We start from the raw sequence: 26,180 nt of genomic DNA on the forward strand, positions 1-26,180 counted from the left end.
GCGCTATTACTAAACTTTGACATAGTTCAAGTGACCTTGAACACAACAACATAGATCAAAAAAAGTCCATGCTTGGGATGAACAACATAGTGTATGTATATACACAACATAAAGTATATATATACACGTATGTTATATACATATAAATATCTTATGTTCTTCTTTTCCTTTTGCTTATTTTGCCCTTTTTTGCTTCGTGTTAGCTATACTTTGTTCCTTTTATTTTCCTCTTCAAATATTTCATGAAATTAATTCAAAAGTTTGCACAGCATCCAAATATAAAGATAAATAATCTCAAAAGTATAGGCTGTTAGTGAACAACCACATGCCACAAACAAGTGTTTGCAGCTGCCACAACCCTAAACTAGCCAATCTGCATACTTTCACACACATGCACAAGCACAAGCACACACACACACACACACACACACACACACACACACACACACACACACACACACACACACACACACACACACACACACACACACACACACACACACACAGCCTGGTCTTCATCAGGCAGCCCTGGCAGGGCGCCCTGAGATGTCGGCACACATCACAGGCACAAAGGAGGGACGGAAACACAGAGGAAAGAAACAAAGAATGAAAAAAAGGCTCAAATAAGCACACAGGAAGAAACAAACTGCAGCGGATGGCGAGACGACAGACTACTACAGAAAAATAAATCTGACAAAGCGTACCTCGTCTCTAATCCACTCCACACTGGGTGAGCAGGAGGGATGTTGCTCTTGATTGCTACAGGGTCCACCTGTCTGTCAGTCCTTCTGCCTGCCTGGATCTTTGTCTGTGTGTCTGTCTGGCATCTGTAACCTCCCTGTGGGATGTCTCATCTCATGTAATGTGCCTTTGTGTGCTGGTCAGTATCCTGGTGTTTTTAACATTCAATCTGTTGTTATAAATGTGTTACTACCTGTCTGTCTGTCTGCCCGTCTGTCTCACTGTGTTGGTCTGAATCTGCCTCAGGCTGTCTGGACCAGTCTCGGTATCTCTGTACATCTATCAGTGTCTGTGTTCCTCTCTCTTTTACAGATACAGTTGTCCCCCCCACTCCCACACACACACCTCCCCACCCGACCACAGACAGACACACACATGCTGAAGGAAGGACTGACAGACAACCATTTTAATCTCAACAGTACAAAAGCAATCAGATGTTTCAGAGCAAAAAAAGTGCAAAAAAGTGCAAAGACGCCCCAGAAGGCAGCCCATGAACTTTAGCAGCCATATTGGAGGACAAGCTGATGGGAGAGGAAGCCTTTTCTTATGAAAGTATTACAGATGCCCGACTTTTGCGACTGTCCTTGCATCAAAGGTCTGGACTCGAGCCAAGTCGGGCAACTCACGCCCACAAGATTTCCACTGTTCAATGCCAGCATGCCTTGGCACAACAGCAAGTGATTGCTCTCACAGCAGCAAAACATAGAAGATGCAGGAAGAAAGACTGAGAAGCTGGATCTCTGCCATGTCTTCCTTGTAGTGAGCTAATGAAGCAAGAAAAGCTTGGACACACTTCAAGCATCAACACAAACATGCACACAGTGCTCACAATAGCCCAAGCCAATCCAGACAGCAGGCATATTGAACATGTCTTTCATATTTATTGTCACAAAAAAGAAAAAAAACAACAACAAGGCAAACGGCCACCAACCTGTCTGAAAATGGTCTGTGTTCACATGTCTTTGTTTGTGTTCCTCTGCTTCTTTGATTGGTGTTTAAAAGTGTTTTTTGAGGCAGGATCACTGTGCAAAGAGGAAGTAAAGTCAAGCAAGACAAATATTTGTTGTGTTCCCTGTGGGCAGCCGTACCTGGCATGTAGGCAACTAGACAGGAGAGGGGAGGGGAGGCGTTGTTGTGTTCAGTCTGAGATTTTGGGGATGACTGCTCATGTGAAATAGAAAAATAAGAAAAAGACAAACCGAAATAGAGCAGTGACAACAGGCAGAGGAACAAAGGCAGGTATGAGTACAGAGGTGGTCAAGAGTATGTTACTTCAGGGATAATCCATTTCAAACTTTAGCTTTACTAACAAATTGATAATCACGACAAGACTTTCAGATAAAGTTACAGATAATAGGAAATATTGCATTGGCAGATGTCAATTTGCAACACTCAAACTGCCTCTACTCCATAATCACAGACACGTAATAATACTGTACATTAAATTGTTTAGTCAAGACTTAAAAAAAAAATACATGAATTTACATATGCTGATGAAATACCATCAATAAATACCTTCTGTGACTGACATTTGTAGCTCCAAATGGACAAGTGTTCATTTCAACCCAGATCTTGTGTGAAGGACATCTTCATTTATAGCCTCTGAAAAGAAAAACTATAAGCACATGGGCCAATTTTTTAATTTGTACAGCGGTAAACTGAGAAAATCCACTTTAGGGGAGTTGGTAAATCCATTTTTATTTGATGATTCTGGTTGTGAGAGTGGTGCCAAACTTGTAACGTTATTACTGTCATCTAAATAAAAAACACAGAAAACTACTACAGCCCCTCCTGGTGGTTCATATGGGAAGAAAAATAAGGAAAGAAACGGGAGCCAACGAACTGAATCTGATTTTCTTTCCAATCAACATGTGGGCGAGGAAGTCTAGACTGTTGTGTAGGCTCACTTTAAATAAGAAGACAATCAGTAAGTGGTGTCCGTGGGCTACACAAGTTTAGAAGAAAAACGTGTTGTCAGCCTTGTTTCACTCCTAAAGGAGGAGGAATAGTTAATGATGTCGGAGCTGAGCTGACTTACAACAAATATTGCACATTTATGTACATTTCAATCATTATTACACAAGTAAATTGTAGAGAAAATTAAAAAAAAAAGGGAAAACTCAGCATACATGCCAGGTGTTGGTAAATTAGAGGAAGTGTGTGCCCCTCTAGCAAACTTAACCAAAAATAATGCATCCCGTTTGTCTCTCAAATTTATAGTTAAATAACTTTATATATATGTTACCTTGAATGATACAAGTTTAATTTTAAAGAGTCCATATTTTTAATGAAAAGAAAAATTGTCAGCTTCAAATTAGCGGCTGATAAGGAGCACGTGCCCACGGTGATAATGCGAACATGTTAAGCATGAAGAAAAATATTGTCAAGTCACAACTCAAGATAGTTAATCTATTTGACGCTCAATAAAACTGGTTATAATAAAATGTTAACATTATATAACTGGGTTTTTTTTTTTTTTTTTAATTTTTTTTGTAACGGTACCGATTACCTGAAGTCCCTGGTGTTTGATGGGGTTCCCTAATCTCGCGAGATCTCGTCGATTGCCTGCTCTTGCAGAACGGCACAAACGAAATGAAATAGTTCTGTGCCCTGAGTTTCTCCCCATGTTTTCTTTTGGCACTCTACTGGCCAGTGGAAGCAGAACGATAGTATACGGCTTAATTTCTACTCATAACATTTATTAGTTACTTTTTCACTTGTACTAGCAGCAAAAGACATCCAGAGAGGGGAAAAAAAAACCAAAAAAAAACCTCAACATTTTACAGATATTTCTTTTTATTTCCTTCAAAACAGGAAAAAAAATAAACTTTCCTCTGGTAAATTATTTATTCATCCAGCAGTTCCTTTTAGATTAAACATTTATAAAATTAAAATGAAACACAAACTACAACACAGAGGCTGAATTCATAAATATTCAGGTAATTTGTTTTGGATTCAACACAATCTCTTTTCAATAATGTCCCCCTGTGCTGTGCAAGTCAAACCAAATCACTGACTGACGTCATGTCAAAATGTAAGTCTCTTAGTACATGCTGTAACGTTGCAGCTTCACCTACTATAAACAAAAGCTGCAGGAAGTCCTGAGCAAGTTGTGCGCATGTGCAAATTCCTTGAACTTAAAATAATTCAAGAGCTCAGATTTGACGTTTTTTTTTTTAACATTCATTTTCGTATTTCCTATAAAGTGCTTTTCCCTCACGGTTAGTTTATTAGCATTTTGAATCCTGCATATTCGACATGACAGATCTTATGGTGATACAAAAAGCATCCTGGGAAAAAAGAAAAATCGAGTCAAAAAAATAAATCCAGGCACCTTTTGGTCAGAAAAAGGAAAAACATCATTCAAGTAAATAATTTTTTTTTTTCCATGACAGTCATAATAAGATAACTAAGTAGAGCTTAGTGTGCTCCTCTTCCTCTTTTCACCTGTCCTCCCTCGGTCGCTCCCCTCTCCTCCACTCTCCTCCTCTTCCTTCTTGTGTTTCTTTAGCTCTTCTTCCTCCAGCTGCTCCGGGGCGACCTGCCTCTTCTCTCTTCTGTGATTCTTTTGTTTCTTCTTTTTTTCTTTTTGTTGCTTGTCTTGGCTGTTGTCCTGGCTTTCTGATGAGCTGACGCTGCTGGGCTTCTCTGCCTCCTCCATCTCTCTCCTTCCCTCCCACTTGGTGTCTCCGTCCAGTTTAACAGCCTCATTCTCCCACCATCCACCTCCTTCTCGTTCGGCCACCCTCTCTTCATTTTCTGTCTCCCCTTTGACTTCTTTTACTACTTTATCCACCTTGTCTGCGTTGCACTCCCCTCTCTCCACCTGGCTCTGCATTAAATCCACATTAAGGGACCCTCTGGGAGGATGTACAGAGGATTGAAACGGGACCATGTCTCTCTCCTTACTGTGGCAGTGGGAGAGGGAAGGTGGGGAGCGGTGGGTCCCTGCAGGTCTGTCTTGGTGCCTGTAGTCTCCTGACAGATCTTGATTATTGTGGTCGCGGAGATGATCTTTGGATTTACATTTCGAGTCCACTAACATATCCGTTTTGTGTGTATTTTGATCTGGCCGGTCGGTAGCTTTGCTTATCTCGCTGCCTCCCTTACTTCTGACACTGGAGAGTTTCCAGCCCGGACAGGAGGAACTCTTGTTGCCGCCCTGGTCGCCGGCTCGCTGCCGATCTCTCCTCTCTGTGTCTTCTGACGTTGAGAAAGAGTAGGAGCGAGAGGAGGAAGGCCCATTTCTCTTTTCTTTCTCCCGATGTCTCTCCCCGTTTCTCCCTCTCCCTTCCTCCCTTCTTCGTTCTTTTGATCTCGTGCTCTCTTTTTCCCTCTCCCTCTCTCTGTGCCTCTGCCTCTCCTTCTCTGTCCTTGTCTCTCTGTCTCTATATGGACGCAAAGTACTTTCGGCTCTGTCTTTGCCACCAGAGGGAGCCACACTTCTGTGTGAGCTGGACAAAGTGGAGATTCTGCTTTGCTCCCTGTCCCTTCCTCTCACCACCACTCTGTCCCTGCCTCTCTCTATTGACCTCTGTCTCTGTTGTTCATTGTCTTCCTCTGTTTCCCTGTTGGTCAGAGTCCGTGATGGATGAGGCAGAGCTGAGGGAGCATCAGTGTGAACACTGGTCTGTTCTTCGTTCTGCTCTTCTTTGTCTTCCTTCTCACATTTGGAGTGAGGCACCTGAGACAGATGGGGAAAATGTGACTCAGACCAGTTTCTCATTGTGCATGCATGCGTGTCGTCCCCTTTAACAAAGCAAAGCATCCTGAGTTTCACTGAGGAAATATTACAAGAGACGAAAGATGTAAGATGCATCTCCCTGCGCACACATTTATAATATCAAGTTTGACAGACACACCTGTATGAGTTGGAGCCCGTCCTGTCTGTCTGCGGCTCGGTCCTGGGGGTTTTCCTCCAAAGGGTTTACGTCTGTCCTGCTCTCCTGACCCTCTTCACCTCCACAGCTTCCCACCACGGAGGTGCTACAGTATTTAACAAACACGCATAACACAGTTAAAAATTACAGTTAATCTGGGTAAAAAAAAAAAAGAAGCTTTGGGGCGTTTATGAGACACACTTTCTACATGTATTTCACCGTAAGTATTTAATAGTGTTAAAAGAAATGATAATATGCTGCTATATCTGCAGTTTGACAGGAAACTATTTTCTCAACTGTTAAGAGTCGGTCCAACTGACTATGTGCTCTCATTACAGCAAAAAACTGGCAATTAATTGATTAGTCAATCGGCAGAAAATGAAAGAGCAACTAATTCAATGTCTTTTATTGTCTGAGTAACTTTTCAAGCAAAAATGTCAAATTCCACCTGTTCTACATCCTCCAGTGAGAGGAAACACTGTTTTCATTCAACATGGGACATTTAAGCATCTTCTAGTTAAGCAAAAAATGCCAAATGAATATGATCTTAATCTGAAATTAAACAAAAACAGTCAACCACTTAGCATGGTAGCTTGACGAACAACACTCACCCACAATGAACACAACAATTAATCAATCAACCAATCAATAATGACAGCGTTTATAACTTCATTAAAATGCTAACTGCAGTATATATTCTGCAGTGCAGTTGTGGGTGAATAGAAAAATGAATGTAATAAAAGAATAAAAAGCAGATAACATTCTGACCTGCCATCATCTGTTGTGGTGGTCGGTCCGTCATGGAGGCTTCTGCTTCTCTGTGAGCTGAACCTTATTGCATCTTCCTCTTCCTGCACCCTCCTCTTCAGCTCCTCCCTCCATGGTTCAGCTCTGCCTTCCTTCCTTCCTCTCTCTGCCCTCTCTTCCTGGGACGTTAGGGCCGACTCTCCCATCTCCTGTTCTCTGCGGTCATCTCTGTCTCTCTCTGCTTCTTCCTCTTTTCCCGTCACACTCTCCTCTGCTCCTTTGAGTGCACGATGCCAAATGTCCTCCTCCTTTACTTCCTCTTTTGTTTCTCCAGTGTCTTTTTTCTCTGCTGCAATTTTCTCCCCCATCTCTCCCTTGTTGTCTCTGTTGGTAGCTTTGACCCATGTCGGTATTGCCTCTCCCTTTTCTGGTTGTATTTTTTCGTCAAACAAAACGTCCTCGCCTCGGCTGGATTCCTTTTCACTGACAAGAAAGTCTGCCGTGCATCTGTTTAACCTCTCCTCCTCCTCTTCCTCTTTAATGCTCGTCTGCTCCATGTTTTCCAGTGATTTCCCTGCAATGCTCGCTAAACAAGACGAGTCCTGATCATCGATTTTCTCTTCCTTCCTTTTCCCCTCCAGGCTGATGTTGATGCTTATCTTCTTCTGTGGTTTCACCTTCATGAATCCCTCCCAGATGTCTCCGTCTGTCGGAGGCCATGTCTTCCTCTCTATTTTCTGCTCTGTTTTTTGCTGCTTCCTGTCAAACGGTTTTGGAGATTCACTCTTGAGGGATTTAGGGTCCTCTGCAGTTTTAGTTTTTGGGCATTTGCTGCTTTGAGGTTTCATGGAAAGACTACTTTTTCTCTCATTTCTCTCCAGGTCCTCCCCTTTTCTTTTTCTATTTCTGTCTGATCGAGAGTCAGGAGCTTTGATGCCTCCAGAGCTTTTGTCTCCATCTGTATCCACCCTGTCTGGCTCTTTACTGGGCTTCACTTTGTGCTCTCTCTCCTTATCTTTTCTAGAGTCTGAATCTCTGCCTCTTCTCCTCCCTTTCTCTCTGTCCAAACTCCTTTCTTCTTTGCCTTTTCTTTCACAATATTTGTCCAAACGTTTATCTGGATTCAGGAGAGGTGGGACTGATTCGGAGGCATCACTGGCAGTTTCTTTGTCCCGTACTGTAGCGCTATCCTTGTTGTGCCTCCTCTTGTCCTTTCTTCCATCATCTGTAGAGTTGTCAGCATCAAGGGATGATGACTCTTCTCCTCTTACTTCTTCAACTTTCTTTTTTCTCTTCTGCTCATGTTTCAGGGGTCTGAAGTCCTCTGAATCTTTCCATTTTAGTTTATTGTTGTCTGTACTTGGTTCTAGCAGATTTCTTTCCGTACCATTCTTTGTAAGGGGTAGACGGCTGCACTTATCAGCACTCCTCTCTGCATAAGCCCTCGGCTGAGCTCTGTCTTCACACGGTGTGGAGCGACCATCGCTGGACGACTGAGAGGGAGGCGAGCGGCTGTCACTGGATGACTGAGACGGTGTGGAGCGGCTGCCACTTAAGGACTGAGATGGAGGGGAGTGACTATCACTGGACGACTCGGAGGAAGGGGCGGTGTGTCTACTTTGCGGTCGGTAGTCCAGGTTGGAATGATTTCTGCTCCCCTCTCTGTCCTCCCACTGAGGACAAGGGGGAGGAGGAAGACTGAGCAGGGGTCGAGGCAGCTGCTGGAATTGGCCGACATAGCTGCTGAAATATTTCTCACACCACTCTTGGTATTCCTTATTCCACTGCAGGTAGCGCTCTCTGTCCAGCCCCAGGCTGCCTGTTTGATTTCCATGCTGACCATACGGATTTCTGTCCCCTGAGCCTCCTGCTTCCCTCCCCGAGCCTCCTGCTTCCCTCCCTGAGCGCTCTCCTCGTCTTCTGGAGTTGGAGCTGCTCGAAGCGGACTTCTTTCTGTGATGGCGGCTCTTTGAGTGGTCTGAAGGTGACTTGGACCTGGACTGGTAACCCACTTGAGGTGAAGAGGATGAGGACGGTGTCGGGGAGCGGGAGCGTTTGTAACCGTAGTTATAGGAGGAGGAAGGATGAGGGCGGGTGCCGAGTTCTCTGTTGCGGGAGTAAGGAGCAAAAATAAATTCACGCACATATTAATGCATCATTGCCGATATAGTTGGCGTGTATCTAATACCCCATTTCATCTTATCCATGAAACAAAGGAAAAAAAAGGCACAAATAGATTTTTGGAAGAAAACTTGTGTCAAACAAACATTTTACTTAAACTAATTAAGTTCAGAATTTCAATTATAAACAGTAGTTGTTAGTTCAGTTTAGCATAAAGACTGGAAATCGGGGAAAACAGCAAGTATGATTCTGTTCAGATGCAGCATAATTTATCTACCAGAGCCTGTAAAGTTCACTAATTCATGTTTTATGTTTAATTAATCCACACAACTAATTAATAAATCCACCCAAAGTGTAAAAAAGACAGGCTGTGGTTTTATGAGGTGTTATGTCCTTCATGAATTCTTGTCATCATTGTGAGGTCACCGATCAACCAGCAGAAACTCCAGAACTGTTTCACGATATTTTTTCTTTTGATTTTGGACAAAAGCCAGGCTAGCCTGTGTTTCCCGTCTTTATGCTAAGCTAAGTTTAGCAAAGTTAAGCTAAGCAACTACTAATAATTTCTATAACAATATGTCAAATACTGCATGACCTAAAATGATTTACTGTCATTTATTTAGTGTCTTGCAAGATCTACATTCATCCAAAGTTTTTATTCATTTATTTTTTTCCTTACATTTATAAACTTAAGCTGTTCATAATAATATAAAACATGGGGGTTATCATGGTGTGTAAAAGAAGATAAAAAAAAAAATTCAAATGGAAATGTTTTCTGTACGTTGTGGAGATTTCATTTTTGGAAGGTGGGGCAAAATAACTAACGTCAAATAATTTTAGCAGAAAAACAATGAAAAAATACAAAAAAAAAAAAAAAAATTCTCATAAAAGAGGGAACAAATTACCGAGATCTGCCTTTGGATCTGGACCGGGAGCGAGATGCAGAGCGACTTGAAGAACGAGAGTAGGAGCGAGAAAACTTGGATTTGGAAGACTTTGAATTAGACGAGGAGCGTCTGTAGCTGGATTCTCTGGGAGGGGACCTGAGTGACAGGGATATATTTCCTATTCAGTTTATCACGTACATTATTTCTCATACAACATTATCTCTGGAACACTTAATAGTTCAGTCCGTACAATTTAGGAGGATCTATTGGTAGAATTGGAATATAATAGTCATAAATGTTTTTATTAGTGTATAATCACCTGAAACTAAGAATTGGTGTGGTTTCATTACCCTAAAACGAGCCCTTCATACCTACATAGGGAGTGGCTCGTCTTCAATTGAGCGTGCAACGTTGCACCACTATATTTCTACAATAGCCCTGAAGGGACAAACCAAAAACGGGCTCTAGAGAGGGTCTTCACATTTTTGGTGGTCGTTGCAGACTCTCTTACACGCTTAGAAGGAGGGGAGTGTTCATTCAGCTGCAATCTGCAACCTCACTGATAGACGCCACTGAATCCTACACACTGCTCTTTTAACTGCAAACTACAATGCTGCCATAGTCACAGTATAGTCCAGTGGGTACTGGATTTTTGTTTTTATCCAAATAATGACTGATATTTGAGATCTTATAAAATCTGAAGAGTATACAGTATTGTCTGATGTTCTTGTTTTAACAGATGCAAACAAATTAAATGATAAATACATTTATATGATGACGATCCCATAAAGACAGATGAGTTTACATTTCAACAATAAACTTTTCCATGATCTCTGATTGAACAAAATCTGTATTGACATTATGTTTCTAAATAACTGCAAGCGACACATTATTGCATTATTTTGGAAAAGGGAGGGAGATGTAACCTGCTTAGAAAAGATGACCATCAGTTGAATGTTATTTACCCTTCCTTTTTCCTTCTCTGATACCTGTACCATTCCTCGGGGATGAGAACAGGGATGGAGGAGGAGGCAGAGGTAGAGGAGCAGGGGGAAGGGATGGGGGCACCCTGGGGGGCTGGAAGCATCCAGAGGGGTGTGGTAGGTGGATATCCAGGAGGGTAACCGCCGTGAGACTGGTGAGCTGGTAGGAAAGTGGGAAAAAGATGGGAAGGAAAGAGAGGTGGAGGGGTAGTTTGATATAAAGAGGAGGAGGAGGTGGTGGTGGTGGAGGCGGAGAAGAAAGAGGAGGAGGAGGAGGAGGAGGAGGCAGCAAGCTGCTGGGTGTCAGATTCATTTCTGACTCCAGTGGGACAACATGAGGAGGAAGAGGATCTGCAGGGAAGAAACAAGAAGAGTAGAAGACATGAATACGGAAAGTGTGGATTGAATTAAATACAGGCCAGTACACACACACCCACACCCACACACCTACACACACACACACACACACACACACACACACACACACACACACACACTAACTGACTGACCTGTTCCCATAGGCTGATGACACAGTGTGTCTTGGGCCTGAAACTGTGAATTCAGAGAAAAACAAAAAGGGTTTTGTCAATTTGTTGGTGATGTTACTGGGTTTTTTTTTATTTTATTTTTTTTTATAATGCCAAAGGTCTATTTCCTCAAATAACCAGCCAAAACACACATTGAACAGTAGGGAATAAAATATGACAAAGAGCCTGTTCAGACCTGGCAATAATATACAAGGCACAATCAGAAAGTTCAGAGTCTGCTCCTGTTGCATGTGAATGCAGCGCAGCTCAGTAACCTTTTGCCATTTGATCATCAGCACCTGAACATACTTTTGTGACCAGTGATCCAACCACAAGTGGACAGCCTAAAGTACAGGTGTGGGCACACCAAAGGCGCATTGAGATCAGATCTGCTCAGACCACATTCAGAGGTGGTCTGTTAACAGTGAAAGCAAATGGGTCTTGAGCCACATCGAAAGACCACCTACTCAACTGACTTGCTTTAAACAAGCAACAGAAATATTAAATAAAAAAACATTCTGCAAGATTCCGCCATGCGCAGCTGAACTCGACAGAAAGTCTGAGGGTTTCACTTGCAATCTGAGCTGGTGGCTATAAAGCATCTGTTTAATGAGTAGAAACACAGAAAGTCAACCTGATGCCTGTTTCACCAAAGCCTCCTCTGGGTTCTGTTATTTATTTATTTATTTATTTCCTTGTCTGTAATTTATGACACACATCAGACCCAAAACTGTGGAAGAGCTGCTGCCCTCATACACAGTTCATTTATCCACCGCAGCGCAGAACCCTACCCTCTCAAACCTGCTGTAATGAATAAACAATCTGAGCCTGAACCAATGTGGTCAGGTCACCCCTGATGGTTCAGGCTGTGAATAACAAACTAGGTGGGTAGACATTCACAAATGGCAAGACATTTCTAATGAAGGGTGCACTAAAATGAGGCTTGAGTTGAGCTGTCTCATTTTTTTCACTGCCTGTTGCTTTGACTCCTCTCTCCTCACGTTTCTATACGTTTTCACTTGTTTATTTACATGATGTACGTGTTCATTTGCATATGGACCGGGAAAGTGAGATCCAATCACAAATGACCATGCAAAGAGACATCACTTCTTAGTCACTCACCTGAGGAGGAGTGCTGTTGATTCACTCTGACTGTCTGGGGCTGCTCAGCCACTCGAGTGAGGTTAACCTGAACAGACACAAACGTCGCATGGTTTACTTTACTGCATAGAGTTAGTGTGTCAGAGTGTGTGTGTGTGTGTGTCCTCACCAGTGGTATCAGCTGTGATGGAGCAGCAGTGGGATCTTGGGTTGAAACCAGCACAGATGGGGCAGCTGCTGAGTCATCCTGTGGCTTTCCTTCACTCTCACTGAGCAAACAGTTTATACTTCAGTCAGTACCAGATAACACAATCATTGTCTTAAATTTCAGTCTTTGTACAGTGAAATTACAAAAAAAATTGTTTCTGTAGTTTCTGTAGTATTAAAGCAAGAAATTAAGAAAATTTAAAAACCTTCAAACATAAAGAACCCACAGTGAGCTGCTGTAACTTTTATCTGATCCATGACCAGGTCAGTCACAAAAGTCATTTGTGTGAAACTTTTGTCTTGATCTGAATTCATAAACACTACAGGTAGAACGCTTGATAAAATGAATGGTTTGGTTCTTATCACGGTTTTGTGGGGACAATTTTTGGTCCAGTTTGGTGCATTTTTGATAAAAATATAGGAGGAGGGCACTGACAATTTTAACATGCTTTTAATGTCACTGAAAAGTTAACCGTTTGCATAAACAACATTTTGCCTAAGAACATAAGAAACAAACATTCTTCATTGTAAAATCTTAATTCATAGAATGGGTTTTGTATTTAGTGCAAACGATAATTAGTTTTGTAACATTTGAATAAAAATGGCCACATTAAAGACATAAAGGCAAATCAACAAAACTGCACTCGGAGCTTTTTATCTCCTCCTCTGAAGTGATGCAGCGTGTAACCTGTCAATGAAGCCGTTTCCTAACTTTGAAAACTGTAAACATCTTGAAGTACCGCAGCATTAAGTGGGTAGAATCACCTGTTAACTTATCACCCAAACAAGCACAGTAAACACCAAACACCCACTCCCACACTACTGATGTATTGTATGCCGAAGTGTTATCGCAGCTCTCAGGGTGAATTTTCATGTATCTTTGTGTTTGTGTGTTTACATACTTGTCAGATATCTTGGGTTGGCTTTGCAAAGGCGGGAGGGAGGCGCTAGGCGTGTTGGGAACAGACGCAGGGCCTGTCGCTGCTGCAGGAGGAACCCCAGACACCCGAGATAATGGTGGTGTGTTTGCAGTCTGTGGCTGATCCAGGAGGGAGGGGATAGAAGAGATCAGAATACAATGGAGCAAGCAACAAAAAACGTATTGGAAAACCTGCCAGCAACGCTATTAGAATTAAGAATGATATTATGTGGAGAATTCTGCTTAAAATCTGCACCAGTGTAGATATATTATTCAAATACACAAGAGGCCGGTCACTGAGACCAGGCAAACGTCTGGTCCTGAAAAGAAAACTGTAATTATTCAGTTTGCTTCTGATTTTTTTTTTCTGCCTCCCAGATAAAACATATCATTAAGAGGTTTACCTGCTGGCTGTAGGGAGACTGGTGAGGCTTCTGCAGCTGGCTCTGCACGGTGAGGAGGGGTGGATTGGGGGCGGGGCTCGGTGTCGGCGCTGAACTCTGGGACTGGGAGGTGCTGGACTTGCTGGAGTTTTTAGTGTGGTCTCTTTCTTTCTTGAAATTGTTAACAGCCTGCGTTGGGAGAAACAGACAGACGTCAAACTGAATTCTGTCAATTATAATCAAGTTAAAACCAAAGGTCAGCTGCTGTTAGACATACAACAAATCAAAGAAAGAGGTAACATATGAAACCCACTCTTCCATTCCCCTCCAACATCAGTATATATTTTCTGTTATTTTTGTCAATTCACCTGTCTGAGAAATTTATTGGCTATCAGAGTATCAGGGGAGACCTCTGATTGGCTGCACGTGGGACAGACGTGGTTCTCTGAATCCAGCAAGGCGGAGCGAATACCTGAGTAGGACAGAAAGAGGGTTGAAAGGCGCCAGCACCATATTAGTACATGAATGTCACATATGTGTTTTGAATCAACTCCATGTTTCCAGTAGGGAAAGTTAATTCATTTGCATGTGTTTATGTTAATGTTTATGTTGGAGAGTCTGAACAACCGTTATTCTGCTACTCGTATGTCAACTTTAGCAGATAAAATTTATGTATTTTAACATTTAGAATCTGCTGATTTTGGTGCACAGATGAAGTTTAATTGGTTTTATTATTTTAAGAGTGACCAAGTTCAACAGAGGCACACACAGTGGTTGCTGCACTGGAAGAATCAGGATAAAAATGCCTTTATTTGTTTTGCACAGCAGGTGTATATCGAGTTTGTCTTGATGTGTGCGTGTGGCAGAAGCTCACAGTCGTCACAGTAGCTGTTCCCACAGCAGGGTATGACCACGGCATCACTCAGCAGGTCCTGGCAGATCACACACAGGAGTTCACTGGGAATGGGATCAACCTCGGCTTCAGATTCGGGTTTCTCTTGTGGGATGAACGGAGGCTTCTCCTTCTTGCCGATAGCGTACGCCTGACTACGGACAGACGGCAGTGAAAGTACCACAAATTCACACGTGCTTTTTATGTGCGTTCAGAGGAAACCTTTCACCTGTTTATTCCCCAAGTTGTATTTGTAATTTGAGTACAAACATTTTTCTTCTCAGATCTCAAAAACAAACTTTAGACCCTTTTCCATCTATGTTGATTAAGTTAGAGTCTACTTGGTGATAACAGTGATTTTAACATGAAAATGTTTTAGTGTGGACGTTCTTATTGCGTCTATGAAAATTCTGTTATCATTCAGGTCAGACGTTATCTGAAACTTGTTCGAGAGGCTTCTGTAGTTGTGGGTGTGTAGGTGTGGGGTTGGTCACATTTACATGAGTCGCCAGCTCAGGTGACATCGTAGACTTAGATTTTGTCTTGATGACGTTTTGCCTCAGATATGATAAATTGACAGTAATAATTTGGGGATTTATTTTAGGAGCGTATCCTGACAAACTTAAAATTGGTTAACTAATTAACTTGGATTACAACAATTTTTGTTGATTTAAGTGAGACACGGGAGTGTCTGTGAATAGCTTAGTCACATTTGATCATGCCATCTTCCTTGAGACCCAAACAATTTAAGAAAATACTCTTAAGGAAGCAACTCTGAGAAAGTATTTTAATTGTTTGCACATTTTCCCTCGATATATTGTTTTCTGTCCTCAGCTGGTTAGCTTACCTTAGGTTAGCATTAAAACGGAAGGATATAAGATATTACATGATACTTTTGGAGCTTTAAACGTACTGGTAGGCAGATTTAGTTCCCTTTGGACAGAGGCAGAAAAGCTTTTTGAGATGTTTTTCAGTCTTTATGCTCTAGCATTACACTGAATGATATGAGTATCTATCTTTTCATATAACTCTCAGCTCGGAAGCAAATAAGCATTATACTCAAAATGTCAAATTCTTCTTTCAAAAGAAACAATTCACAAACCCACACTGACACTTTGCTTCACACTCACGCATCTATGGCAGGAATTGCATAACGTCCACAGTTGGTCAGCATGGCTCCTTTTATGCTGGGATCATCCACCTCGACCATGAAGGATCGAGGGATGCCTGTACTCTTCTTTATCCGCGGAGGAGCCTCAAAGTTTTTATCCTGCTGACAAACACGCACATCTGCATTTACTACTGGGCATAAACAAATTAGAAGAGCTGATAATTAACACTTGACTACAAATCTGCAAAAGCCAACAGCATTAGCACTCAAATAATAATAGGCCTGGATAGCAGAAAATGTAAAGTGCACGTAGGTAAATGTGAAAACACATTCATTAAGACGGTTTCTTTGCACAGCAAGATTTGTGCAAGTCGCTGGCTCATTTAATAATATCAAATGATGTGCGATTACCCTGCTGGAGGGACAGTTTCTAATGTGGTGTCCAGTATTTCCACAGCGATAACACGTGTAGTTCACAGGAAGGACGGTGCCAAGCTTCATGTTCAAACTAGAGAGAGACAGAGGCAGAGAATGAGAGGGAGAGGTGCATGATGGGAAGAAAGTGAAGTGTAAAATGTAATAAAAAACTAAGGATGTAGAAAGGAGACATGAGAACAGATTTTAAGACAAAAGGAAAGCAGGTGGAGAAAGGAAATGAAAACACAGAAGCAGACATATCTACACGTATGACTCACTTTGTGGATTCGTAGGAGGACTGAGAGATCATAACCTTGATCTTATCCTCCTCTGACGCATCCACATCAACCAGGTTAGCCATCTGCATCTACATGCATGAATGTATGTGTGCCACAAACATGTCGGGTCAGGATCAAAGGTTAACATGAACTGACACAAATATGTACCACAGAAACAGAAAGCGAGCATACCTTGGAGAAAAAGGTCAAGGCTCCGGTAGAACTCTGGTTATCCATCTGTTAGAATTAAACACATGAAACAATGAGAGCCTCCAGGTTACATGTGTTGGGAAAAGACTAAACACGGGAGAGCTACACATTTTTGAAAATAAACTTAAATAAAAAATCCTCAGAGATTGTCTCTAAAACATGAACGTTTGTCCTACTGAACTGGAAGCTTTAACCGCAGTTACACGTGTAACATTTCAAATGTTCACCTTCATGGTCTGACATGAAATTTGTACCAGCATCCAGCAGTGATTTTCTTAGTATGGATAACAAAACGTCACTCTTCCCAGGATTTCTGGCTCAGCGCCTCCAACGATCTCACTTTTCATCCCTCAAAACTGTTACATTGAAAATGAAAGCTCCAGCAATGCAACACAACGTATTCTGTGTTGGATGAAAACATCTTTGCTCTCGTAAGCTAACGTCGATGACAATTCTTCCGATCGCCTCGGTTCTTTATTGTTTCTGAGCACCTGTTTGCGGTTTGTTCCTTGACTGTGCTGGAGTTGATCAGTGAACCGAGAAAGCAGAATATACGTGAGACAGAAGACGCCATTTGAGCCACACAGTGTGCTTCTCTGGACAGCAGTGACGTTCCCTCAGTCGATCGATCAGCAACACACGTTCGGTTGAGACTGAAATATCTCAACAGTCACAGGATGGATTATTGTACAAATATTCATGTTCCTTTCAGGATGAGCTGCAACAACTGTGGAGATCCCTTCAGAGCTGTAGAGACATTTGTTGAAAAACCGGAGTGCGCCCGTGAGGTGCGAGCGTGCACGAGCACGCACATGGGCATGCTCGGTTATGTTTCTGAGGTCGTGTACCCATTGAAGTGGCAAGTTCACATACAATAGTAAATAATGAATATTTCCATTGCTTAAAGTAATAAAATCAACAACAATCCTTGTTGTCAGGCATGACGCAGCAACTTGAAGAGGGCAGACAGTAGTGGATCAAAACGTGACTTCAAGTTGACATCATGAATCAATCAATAAACCTTAAATGGCTCTCTTGCATAACATAAGCTTCAGAGATGATTGGATCTTCAAGTGCTTAAAAAATATAAATGAATTTCAACTGGATCACCAGAACTGTGAACATTTTCAACAAAAGTGGCAGAGTGTTGTTCCAGTGTGTCCTGGCAGCACGACACCCGCACCTTTAACTAGTCATCGAGAAACATCTTCAGGTGCATACTTTAAATAGGCCAAATAGTTGAATTATAACCACTTATATAACAAACTAGCAGGCTATAGTAAGACGGTGAACAGGGTACAATAAACATGCCAAACAAGAATGTTAACATGATGGCATTAGCTTTTAGCTCAAGACACCAGAGTACAGCGTAGTTAGGTTCAGCCTCAGAGCTGCCACCTTGTAGTAACAACATCAACAAGTTCACTCTCAATAACTGTCAAAAGTTATAGTATTCTGAAACATCCGTTTTGTCATTTAAAGCTAAAAGTCATCACTTAAACATAAAAAGTTACCCATACAATTAAAATCGTGGGTCCTACAATCAGATCCAGTCCAGAGCCAAACCAACAGGAAACTCTTTGACTGAACTACATAACGTTGTGATGGGAAATGTAGGATCCAGTGAAATACTGGGGATCTAAATCTCAGGACATCTCTGCTTCTGCTGCTTTGATTTTGGATTTTCTTTCCCAAGTCTGTCCCCTGAGTTGAAGAAGTGCAATATTAAATGGCTGAAGTAGCCCTGTAATCAAAGTCTCTGTTTCAGTTTAGTTTGATTTGAACCATTGATCAAAAATATCAATAATATCTGATGTGACATTTCAAATGTGGCTGTCACATCAGTCATTCTCTCCAGTGGAGTCAAACACATAAATACATAACACAGATTCATACAAATGACTTTATTTGTAGAGAAACACAAAAGGCAAAAACAAAAACAAAAAGTTTGTGTAGTCCAACAAAATCAAAGCACTAAGAAGAGTGGCAGACACTTCTCCTACTGAGAAACCAGAGAGAGAATCAGGTCAGGTCAGTGCACACCAATTCAGACGGCAGCAAGTTCAAGCTTTAGGCTTACTGGAATCTAAACAGCACATACCTTGGTTCCTGGGGAGTTGGTATAAAACACGACTTCCATCTTTTGTTCTTAGTATAAAACTAACAAGATTGTAAACTAGACCTCAACAAATATATCGACCAACCGCTTTAATTGGCTGAAATTGGCGTATGTATCGGTATCTGCACATATTTGGCAGCGAGGCACTGATATTCAAACTGTTTACAGAACATGATGCAGCAAAATATGCTTGAGGTAACTTCTTCTATGTGTTTGTGTTTTATTCTTAAATTAAATTGCAATTCTTTCAGTCCTCAAGACGTTCACTGTTTCAGTGCACTGATGTCAGTGTGGACGATGCACTGTAAAATATCAAAAGTGTTTGATAACCCCATTTGATATGTCATGGCAAAACATGTGTGCTTACATATAAAATATATATGTATTTTATATAATACATAAAGAAGATCGGATGATGTTTCGGTATCAGAATTGTTTTGCTCCCTAATATTTCGCCATCAGAAAATACCCCAAAAATCCAGCATCTGTTGGGCTCTAATGTAAATCCATCTTAAATAAAAATGCTTTTTAGGCTGGTAAATGTTAATGAAGCCATTTTCTTTTGAAAGTCTGGTGACATTTTATGCATGTGTAACCTTTATTTTAGAAAGTCTGAATCCTTCATTTTCTTGACTGGATTTAAAGTTTTAGTGATAATTTTGCCTGCTAGAGCTCAACAGAGAGTAAAATTATTCTGATGCTAAATTATTCATTGTGATGATATTTTACATTTCAAAACTTAAACATAAGCAGTCTGTAATGTCATCTCAACAGCCAAATTAAATATGGTACCTGTCCAGTGGCTGTAAGGTGCCTGATTGGAGTCAAACAATGATAAAAGCTACACCACAGGGTGCCTGTCAGCAGAGCCTGTGTCCTCTAACAACAGTTAGGTTTATCAGCTGTGAATAGCTGGCCAGCGTGATAGTGTTTGACCCACCCAAGCACCCCCCCCCCCCCCCAACCCACCCTCAGATAGACAGATACTGAATGAAGTTCAAAAATGAGCGCTGACTGGTGACACAGCAGCTTCTTGAATTCACAGCTGGAAACCTTCTCTTTTAAATAATATATACAAGCGTAGTTGGTTTTCTTTATGATTGAAAATACCTCATACCACTGGTTTAATTATAAACCTCACTGTGACTGCAAATACTACTAATATTTTACCCCTGTAAAATATGATTTATCTCAGGAGCAAACAACGTGATCTTTGCAACAGGAAGTCACACAGAAGAGGCTTTAAATGAGCTCGATCAAAGTCTCAATGTATTCAGCTAATAATACCTGGCAAATATTTGTTTTTCCTCTGTTAGGAGAACCAACACGGCATTTTAAAAGGTTCACGGATTCAGACCATTACTGAAGTCCGCTGTTTAAAATGTGTGTGTTTTGTGGAGTCGAAGGAGAAGTGCTGTGGGATTTTGTTTGGCTACATACGGCTCTGCTGGCTCCAAAGGCGTAGTGAGACTGGCCATCTGATCGCACACTGAAACACAAAAAGAAAACATTTTTCAAGGACAGTGACGAGGACATGTTCACATTTTGTAACGTCTGCCGTAAGATAACAGTCAGATGCTCTCAGTATAAAAGGTTAAGGAAAGAATCCACAGGTGACCTCTGAGTAGAAATTAATTCTAAAGTTCAGCCAAGGCTAATACAAGCTTAAGTAGTCTGTGTTGGACAAATCAACTGGATATCTTCCAGAGAGTCCTTATACTATAAATTCCCTCATTGTGTTTCAGACAGAATCATACAAGGGTATTTTTTTTTTAATATTAAAAAGAGTAACTTTGATAGATAACTACTTGATTTGCCAACTCGGACTGCTGAAGCTCGAGTTTGGCCTAAAATAAATAGGAAGAGGGCTTCTAATTTTGTCCTCCATCATTAGACCGGGCTCATACTGAGAATGTATTTCTTAATGTCCAGGATGAACAGGTCAGCACAACCTGTTTCAAAGTTCACATGCGCATGTGTTTGTTTTTCAGAATTTATGCTCAATATGAACTCTTTCTCGCCCCAGAACACCTACAAACTAACTATAAAGGTTTTCTGCCTCGACCCTGTTTGCCGAGCCTGAACATGCTGTCTGATTTCCTCATTCATACAATCGATATCAAGAGTGCATTCATTTGCAGAAGGTCACAGTCTTCACTGGTAGATGACAGAGAGAAAGAACGGCATCCATTCATTCAAACACCATGACGATGTTCACATGACACAATGCACCACATATCATTCCAATGATCACTATAAAAAGCCAAATCTGTGTGATGTTTTAGACACATAGGCTGTATCTTAATGATCTAAGTGGTCGGTCTAAAGTGTTTAGTTCGTGTCCAATCCCACTTTGGCTACTTTAATGATGGATAAGCTGAGTGCAAAGAGCAATGACGTATGATTTAAAGGAGCCCGAAAGAATCAGAGGTGGGTTTTAAGTGCAACATCGTCTCTGCAGGGGAAACCGATCTGCTCATGCGCAGATTGGTCTTCACAATAATAATCCTTCACATTGTATTCTGTTTGTTTCTAACCTCTGGGATGTTTGTGCGGTGCTGCATGTCCCTGTGTGTGTAACAAGCGGAGTGTACACACATTGTGCAGCTCCCAAATTGGGTGCGTGTTTCTATCTCAATGTGCCCAGTAATAAATGCATCGATGACTTGAGACCAGGTTTTTGTTGGTCAGCAGTGCAATTGCTTCCCGTTACCTCAACATAGCAATGCAGTAACAATGCACCCGACCACACCTCGTTTTAAGACCAACAACACCAATGGATGCTCAGATGGGCGCAAGTACATTTGCTATTGAAACAATGTGGGCGCTGGACAGGAAAATGCACCCAAAGAAACAAGCAAAGACACTTAGATTATGTTTGGTACCGCTTCGCAGCAGGTGTAACAGAGAGCCCTTAGACTTTCAGACACATCTCTATACTGGAAATTATGAATATTTCAGGAGCGAAGATTGCTGTAGTGCAGCTAAAGAGAGTTTCAGATTGTAAAACTGGCCTAAATATAACTAAATGTAGTTTTCAGTCTTTTTGGAAAAGTTTAGTGGAGCTTGGCAGGATATTTGGGGAAAAACAAAACAGAGCAGAGAGGAAAGGAGAAAAAGAAAACGGCCAACCAAGCGGGTATTTTCACCCTGGTGGTATTCATTCGAACCACTCAACCATTTGGTCACACATGTACTTTTAGAAGTGGCTCTTTGAATGTGGGCTCCATAAAGTCTTCATTTGTTTTAACACTATAGATATAATGATTCTTGTTGAGCAACATTTCTAAAAGAAAAATAGACAATTCAGTCAGGTTTAGTCTGGACAGACCTCATCATGATGCCTCGGACTGTAAAGTTACTCATTACTGCTCCGTTTGATTTCATCTTCTGCTGCCACATCAGGTTAAAGCTGAATATATATATATATATATATATATTTAAAAATTAAATGTAACATACAGCAGGAATCCAGCACTCCATCATCCATTAATGAAATTCAAGTCTTTTAAATAATGAATGAATTACTGTGAATAAAATGTGATAGTGTGACTCTTGTCTTTACAGCAGCTCAGGCTGCTGCTGTGTCTTTACAGATAAATGCGTCACACATATTTGGAGCTCTGCTGGATTAAAATGGAGGCTCTGCTCTTCATTTACCTGTTGCCATGGTGAATCATCGTGTCAGAGCTCCACTGTTTATGGCCTTTTTTTTTCCCTTTCTTTTTTTAAATGCACCACCCACTTAACTCCGAATGACCTTACTGAGAGTTTACTGAACTAACCTGGATCAGCTGTTATGAAACCGAAAACTCAGAGTCATCTCCGAGTTCACGGTTGCATTTAGAGTTTGTTATACCTGCTTTCGGCGGTAAATCCGAGATGCGTGTTTCAGGCACATAAAGTCAGTTTAATACTGGATATTCTTGTGCTTTTTAGTTTCCAGATTTAAAGACTTGTAAAGCCAACAAGAAAAAGCACAACAAGAAAAACATGCTCATGATTTGTTGTCGCTTTTCTCGGAAACCTTTTGAGGCTAAATGAGCCTGTTTGTAGAAGTGGAGCGTTCATTTTGTTTTGTTTTTGCATTTAATCTGGCTGGCAGCGCGACACCACCCTTCAGTCCTCATTCCTCTCCACCGGGTGGAGCATGGTGCTGACGGGGCTGCGGGTCACATGACCGCTGGTTTATTCCAGTGATGTCCTGCATGCTCTCCAACCATAAAAGCTACAACACTGCTGGGCGTCCTGTGTGAGCCTGACTAATATCTGGGTAATCCCTGAACATGTCAGCATGTAGTTACACATACACTCTTCTCTATGACTATTTCAGCATGGAAGCGTCGGGCCGAAACCTGTTTAATTACCACAATGATGTTTGTAACACCATAGAAATCATCCTTATATGCTAAAACAAAGTCTCCTCCAGTATATTATGTCCATTAACCAAACTTACCATAATAATAATAATAATATTAATAACAATAAGAGTTTATGAGCTACATTCAGTGCCAAGTCAAGTGTAGGTCTTTAACAGGAAATCCATATTTAATAAAGGCTTGTTGTTGAGTTTTTTGTGAGCTCATATTTTCATTTAACACGGAACAACTAAGCAGAAGCTGAGCAACAAAATCAAAACAGAACAGAATTTCTGACCATTATCTCAAATCATTTCTATATTAAAATGATCTACTGCTGAGTCTGAAGCTGATGAAGCTTGACTGGAGCTTCAGTCCTTTACTACCCTTGGTTTGTTCCTTGAGAGCTTCTCCTTGATGGAGTGAAATTACACAACTACAGGTAGACTTGGAGGTGCCAGGTTGATCACCTGCTCAGGCAGGCCGGAGACTTTGCTATCGCAGGGGAGATCAACACTGTGTACAGGGCAGCAATTCAGCTGCCAAACCCAGAAAATATACACTTACATGTTCTTGCTGCTGGACTTGCCTCCCTTGACGGGGATCCTCCTCACGATGACGGAGGAGCCTTTGGGGATGGGACTCTCGTCGTCAGTGTATTCTGACGGACAGAGTTCAAAGTGTCAGGATTAGTTCTCATTAAAGAAATTAATCTGAGAGCCAAATAAAAAGATCACCTGATGATCTCTCAGACTGAGTGTTAAGAAATCACACACACTGCTTTGATTGTCAGAGAGCCTACAGGAATAAACTAGTCTGGGACTATAAAAATAATATTTGATTAGTTTTCTGTGAAGCTTCTTCATTTAATTTATAGAACGGTGAAAAATGTTTGTGACATATTCAGTTGGCTTGTTTTCTCTGACTAACACACGGTTAAAGTTAAAGATATTAAGTTTAGTACTTGAGATGGCTAAGAAACCCAGTTAAAATTAATATCCAAGAAGCTGGAATTATCATATAATACATATAGACAAAAAAACAAACAATTTATCAATCATCAAAACAGCTGCTTATTAAATTTCTGTCAATCAAAGACTTGGTCATCTACTAGTTTTGGCTGGTTTTAGGAAATCTCCTAAAATATGTATCAATGTGATACCTGGAGGGAAGAGGAGGAGTCCTGACCATAAGATTATAAAACACACACACACACACACACACACACACACACACACACACAGGAAAGTCAGCAATATAGGAATCGTCAAAATGTCTGCTGACTTAGGTAAACTGAATTAAAGAATAGAAGAACCTGAAAATATATGAATGTCAGGTTACTTTAATTGTTCCCACAAGTACATTTTGTTCACAGTTGACAGGATGAAAACTTTTCCTTCCCTCTGAATCACCAACTTCTCAGATGTTAATCAAAGCAGAGCAACTAGAAACACTGACATCCTGCATTTGACTCGTGAGCCCTTCCTATTGTTTTAGTACACCCTGATGAAATTTCTGAACCGTGTGTGCCTTGTCTCTCAGTGTTTGTGCGAAACCCTCATCACACAACCTGGATGGCTTTCAAAGCTTATCTGCAGGATGTTGACACCATCTATGGTGAAACTTACTGTGGTAACCGAGTACTATTTCATCATATTTGTCTATTTTCTGTGGTGTTTTTAGAGTGTCTCTCCATAGATGCCCACCCCCTCCCCGTCTACTACAAACCAAATCTACCAGTGGTAAAATATCCTTCACCTGATCAGTATTTCACATCTTTAATTATTCTTACCTGCGAGTCAGCAGATATTCTAATGATTCCTAAACTGCTGACTCCCCTTTACCTGGTGTTCGTGTCTGCACTTTAACCTTATGGTCAGGACTGTGCTATTTTTAATCCACACCTCTCCTGGGACTTGCACACGCGTAGCACCGACACGGCTGATCCGCCAGCGTCAGGCCGCCGAATTGAAGGCATGAAGCGTAAATGCAGCAGGAATGTGTCCCATTCATTATCGCCTTTTGTCCTGGTTTGACTTTTCTGGACCCTCGTCAGCCTGAAAGAGGTGACGCAACCCCCTCCCACCAGACAGCTGTCAAATCTGGACCACGTGTTTACTTCCAAAGTTCAAACCTGCCACTCAACGGTCAAGGGGCGCACACACACACACACACACACACACACACACACACACACACACACACTCTTTATAAGTCCATACACGTTTAAAAAAAAAAAAAAAAGATTACCCTCCTTGGTCTGTGCGTTTGTGATCTGCAGGTCGCAGTCCCCGGCTCGCAGCTTCTCCCTGCCCATGATCTGCCTCTTCAGGTCACTCAGCGTGATGCGTGGGCCGTCAAACAGCACCGTGTCGTAGCTGAGTTTAGAGGAGAATTTATAATGAATATGAGTCATGCTGAAAGTGGGCCGACGCCTCGACCTAACCTGTCCAGAAACCCGACAGCTCGCAGGTTTCTGCGACGACGGAGAGCCGGTATCGCTGCAGTTGCTACGGGACCGCAAAGTCAGAGCTAACTGGCGTTAGCAGCGGTGCGTCAGTTGCGCGCCGCTAACGAGCCCGGTCCTTAACGAACAAGTGCCTGATAAAGTGGCGTTCACAGGATGACATTTCCCGGCGTCCGGTGGACCGGCAGCAGAGACGAAACGAAGCGCATTCCCCCCGGTTTCGAGTCTAATTTCAACTTTTTTTCCGCGCTGATGTCGCTTTCACCCGGAGTGTCCGCTGACAGAAACCACCAGCTGTTTCCACAAGCAACGGCTCGTCAGCACAGCGCGCTCACCGCCTGCTGCTGCGTTCAAAGTCAACCGCGCACAGTCCGACTTCTAAGCTTCCGTTAGTTTCCGTGGAGTTTCGCTGTAAAATTCATCCCTCCATAGATGTTACAACTCCGACCAAACACCAAATTCTTATCTCGTGAAAGTGCCTATTGTAGTAGCCTAACTTTGATTTTTTTTTCTCTCTCTCATTGTGTTGTTTATAGTGTCTTTGCGATTGTGAAAATGGTTTAAGATAAAATGGTTATTATTAAATAATGTTGCACTTTCTGCAAAGATAAAACAAAGTTGTTACTATCAAGTGTGCAACTTATGAGGTGGCAGTATTTTGCGCTGAATATGTGATTTTGTTCTGTACGGTTATGTACCGTCTGATGGTGCGTTCATTCAGCAACTGGGGAGTCGGAAATTAATATGTCGGAACTTTCTCACGTCCCAGCTGCCTGAACGCACCATAACAACTTAATTTTGTTTTAAAGGTAAGAATTTGGCGAGAATTTAG

At 41.6% G+C, this 26,180-nt stretch overlaps 1 protein-coding gene across 2 annotated transcripts; it reads right to left on the minus strand.

Moving 5' to 3' along the window:
- Window positions 1-3,519: 3,519 nt before the first annotated feature.
- Window positions 3,520-25,664, minus strand: LOC138198334 (E3 ubiquitin-protein ligase RBBP6-like). 2 transcript variants are annotated; one of them, XM_069149697.1, is made up of 19 exons: window positions 25,132-25,664; window positions 23,449-23,542; window positions 19,964-20,012; window positions 16,387-16,431; window positions 16,195-16,283; window positions 15,911-16,007; window positions 15,519-15,658; window positions 14,371-14,543; window positions 13,865-13,968; window positions 13,518-13,685; window positions 13,097-13,233; window positions 12,157-12,256; window positions 12,009-12,075; window positions 10,869-10,911; window positions 10,342-10,710; window positions 9,395-9,532; window positions 6,390-8,474; window positions 5,604-5,727; window positions 3,520-5,425 (listed from the first exon to the last, which is right to left on the minus strand). In XM_069149697.1, the coding sequence occupies exons 1-19, from the start codon at window positions 25,295-25,297 to the stop codon at window positions 4,151-4,153; spliced, it is 5,463 nt and encodes a 1,820-aa protein (XP_069005798.1). In that variant the 5' UTR covers window positions 25,298-25,664; the 3' UTR covers window positions 3,520-4,150. The 2 variants fall into 2 exon arrangements, with proteins under 2 accessions (XP_069005798.1, XP_069005799.1); XM_069149698.1 differs by lacking the exons at window positions 16,195-16,283; window positions 19,964-20,012; window positions 23,449-23,542; window positions 25,132-25,664 and having other exon boundaries at window positions 16,387-16,434.
- Window positions 25,665-26,180: the final 516 nt, after the last annotated feature.

The sequence above is a fragment of the Embiotoca jacksoni genome, unplaced genomic scaffold (genome assembly GCF_022577435.1).
Source record: "Embiotoca jacksoni isolate LCO1_2020_lvr unplaced genomic scaffold, fEmbJac1.0.p SCAF_15, whole genome shotgun sequence".
Taxonomy (NCBI): Eukaryota; Metazoa; Chordata; class Actinopteri; family Embiotocidae; genus Embiotoca; species Embiotoca jacksoni.

What these genes read in the sequence shown, in the direction of transcription:
- LOC138198334 (XM_069149697.1), bottom strand. Translation starts at nt 25,297, where the DNA reads ATGACTCATATTCATTATAAATTCTCCTCTAAACTCAGCTACGACACG. An exon ending in AAGTCCAGCAGCAAGAACAT is followed by an intron (nt 20,013 to 23,448) that starts GTAAGTGTATAT and finishes TTTGTGTTTCAG; the next exon opens with TGTGCGATCAGATGGCCAGT. An exon ending in TCCTCCTACGAATCCACAAA is followed by an intron (nt 16,008 to 16,194) that starts GTGAGTCATACG and finishes GTCTCTCTCTAG; the next exon opens with TTTGAACATGAAGCTTGGCA.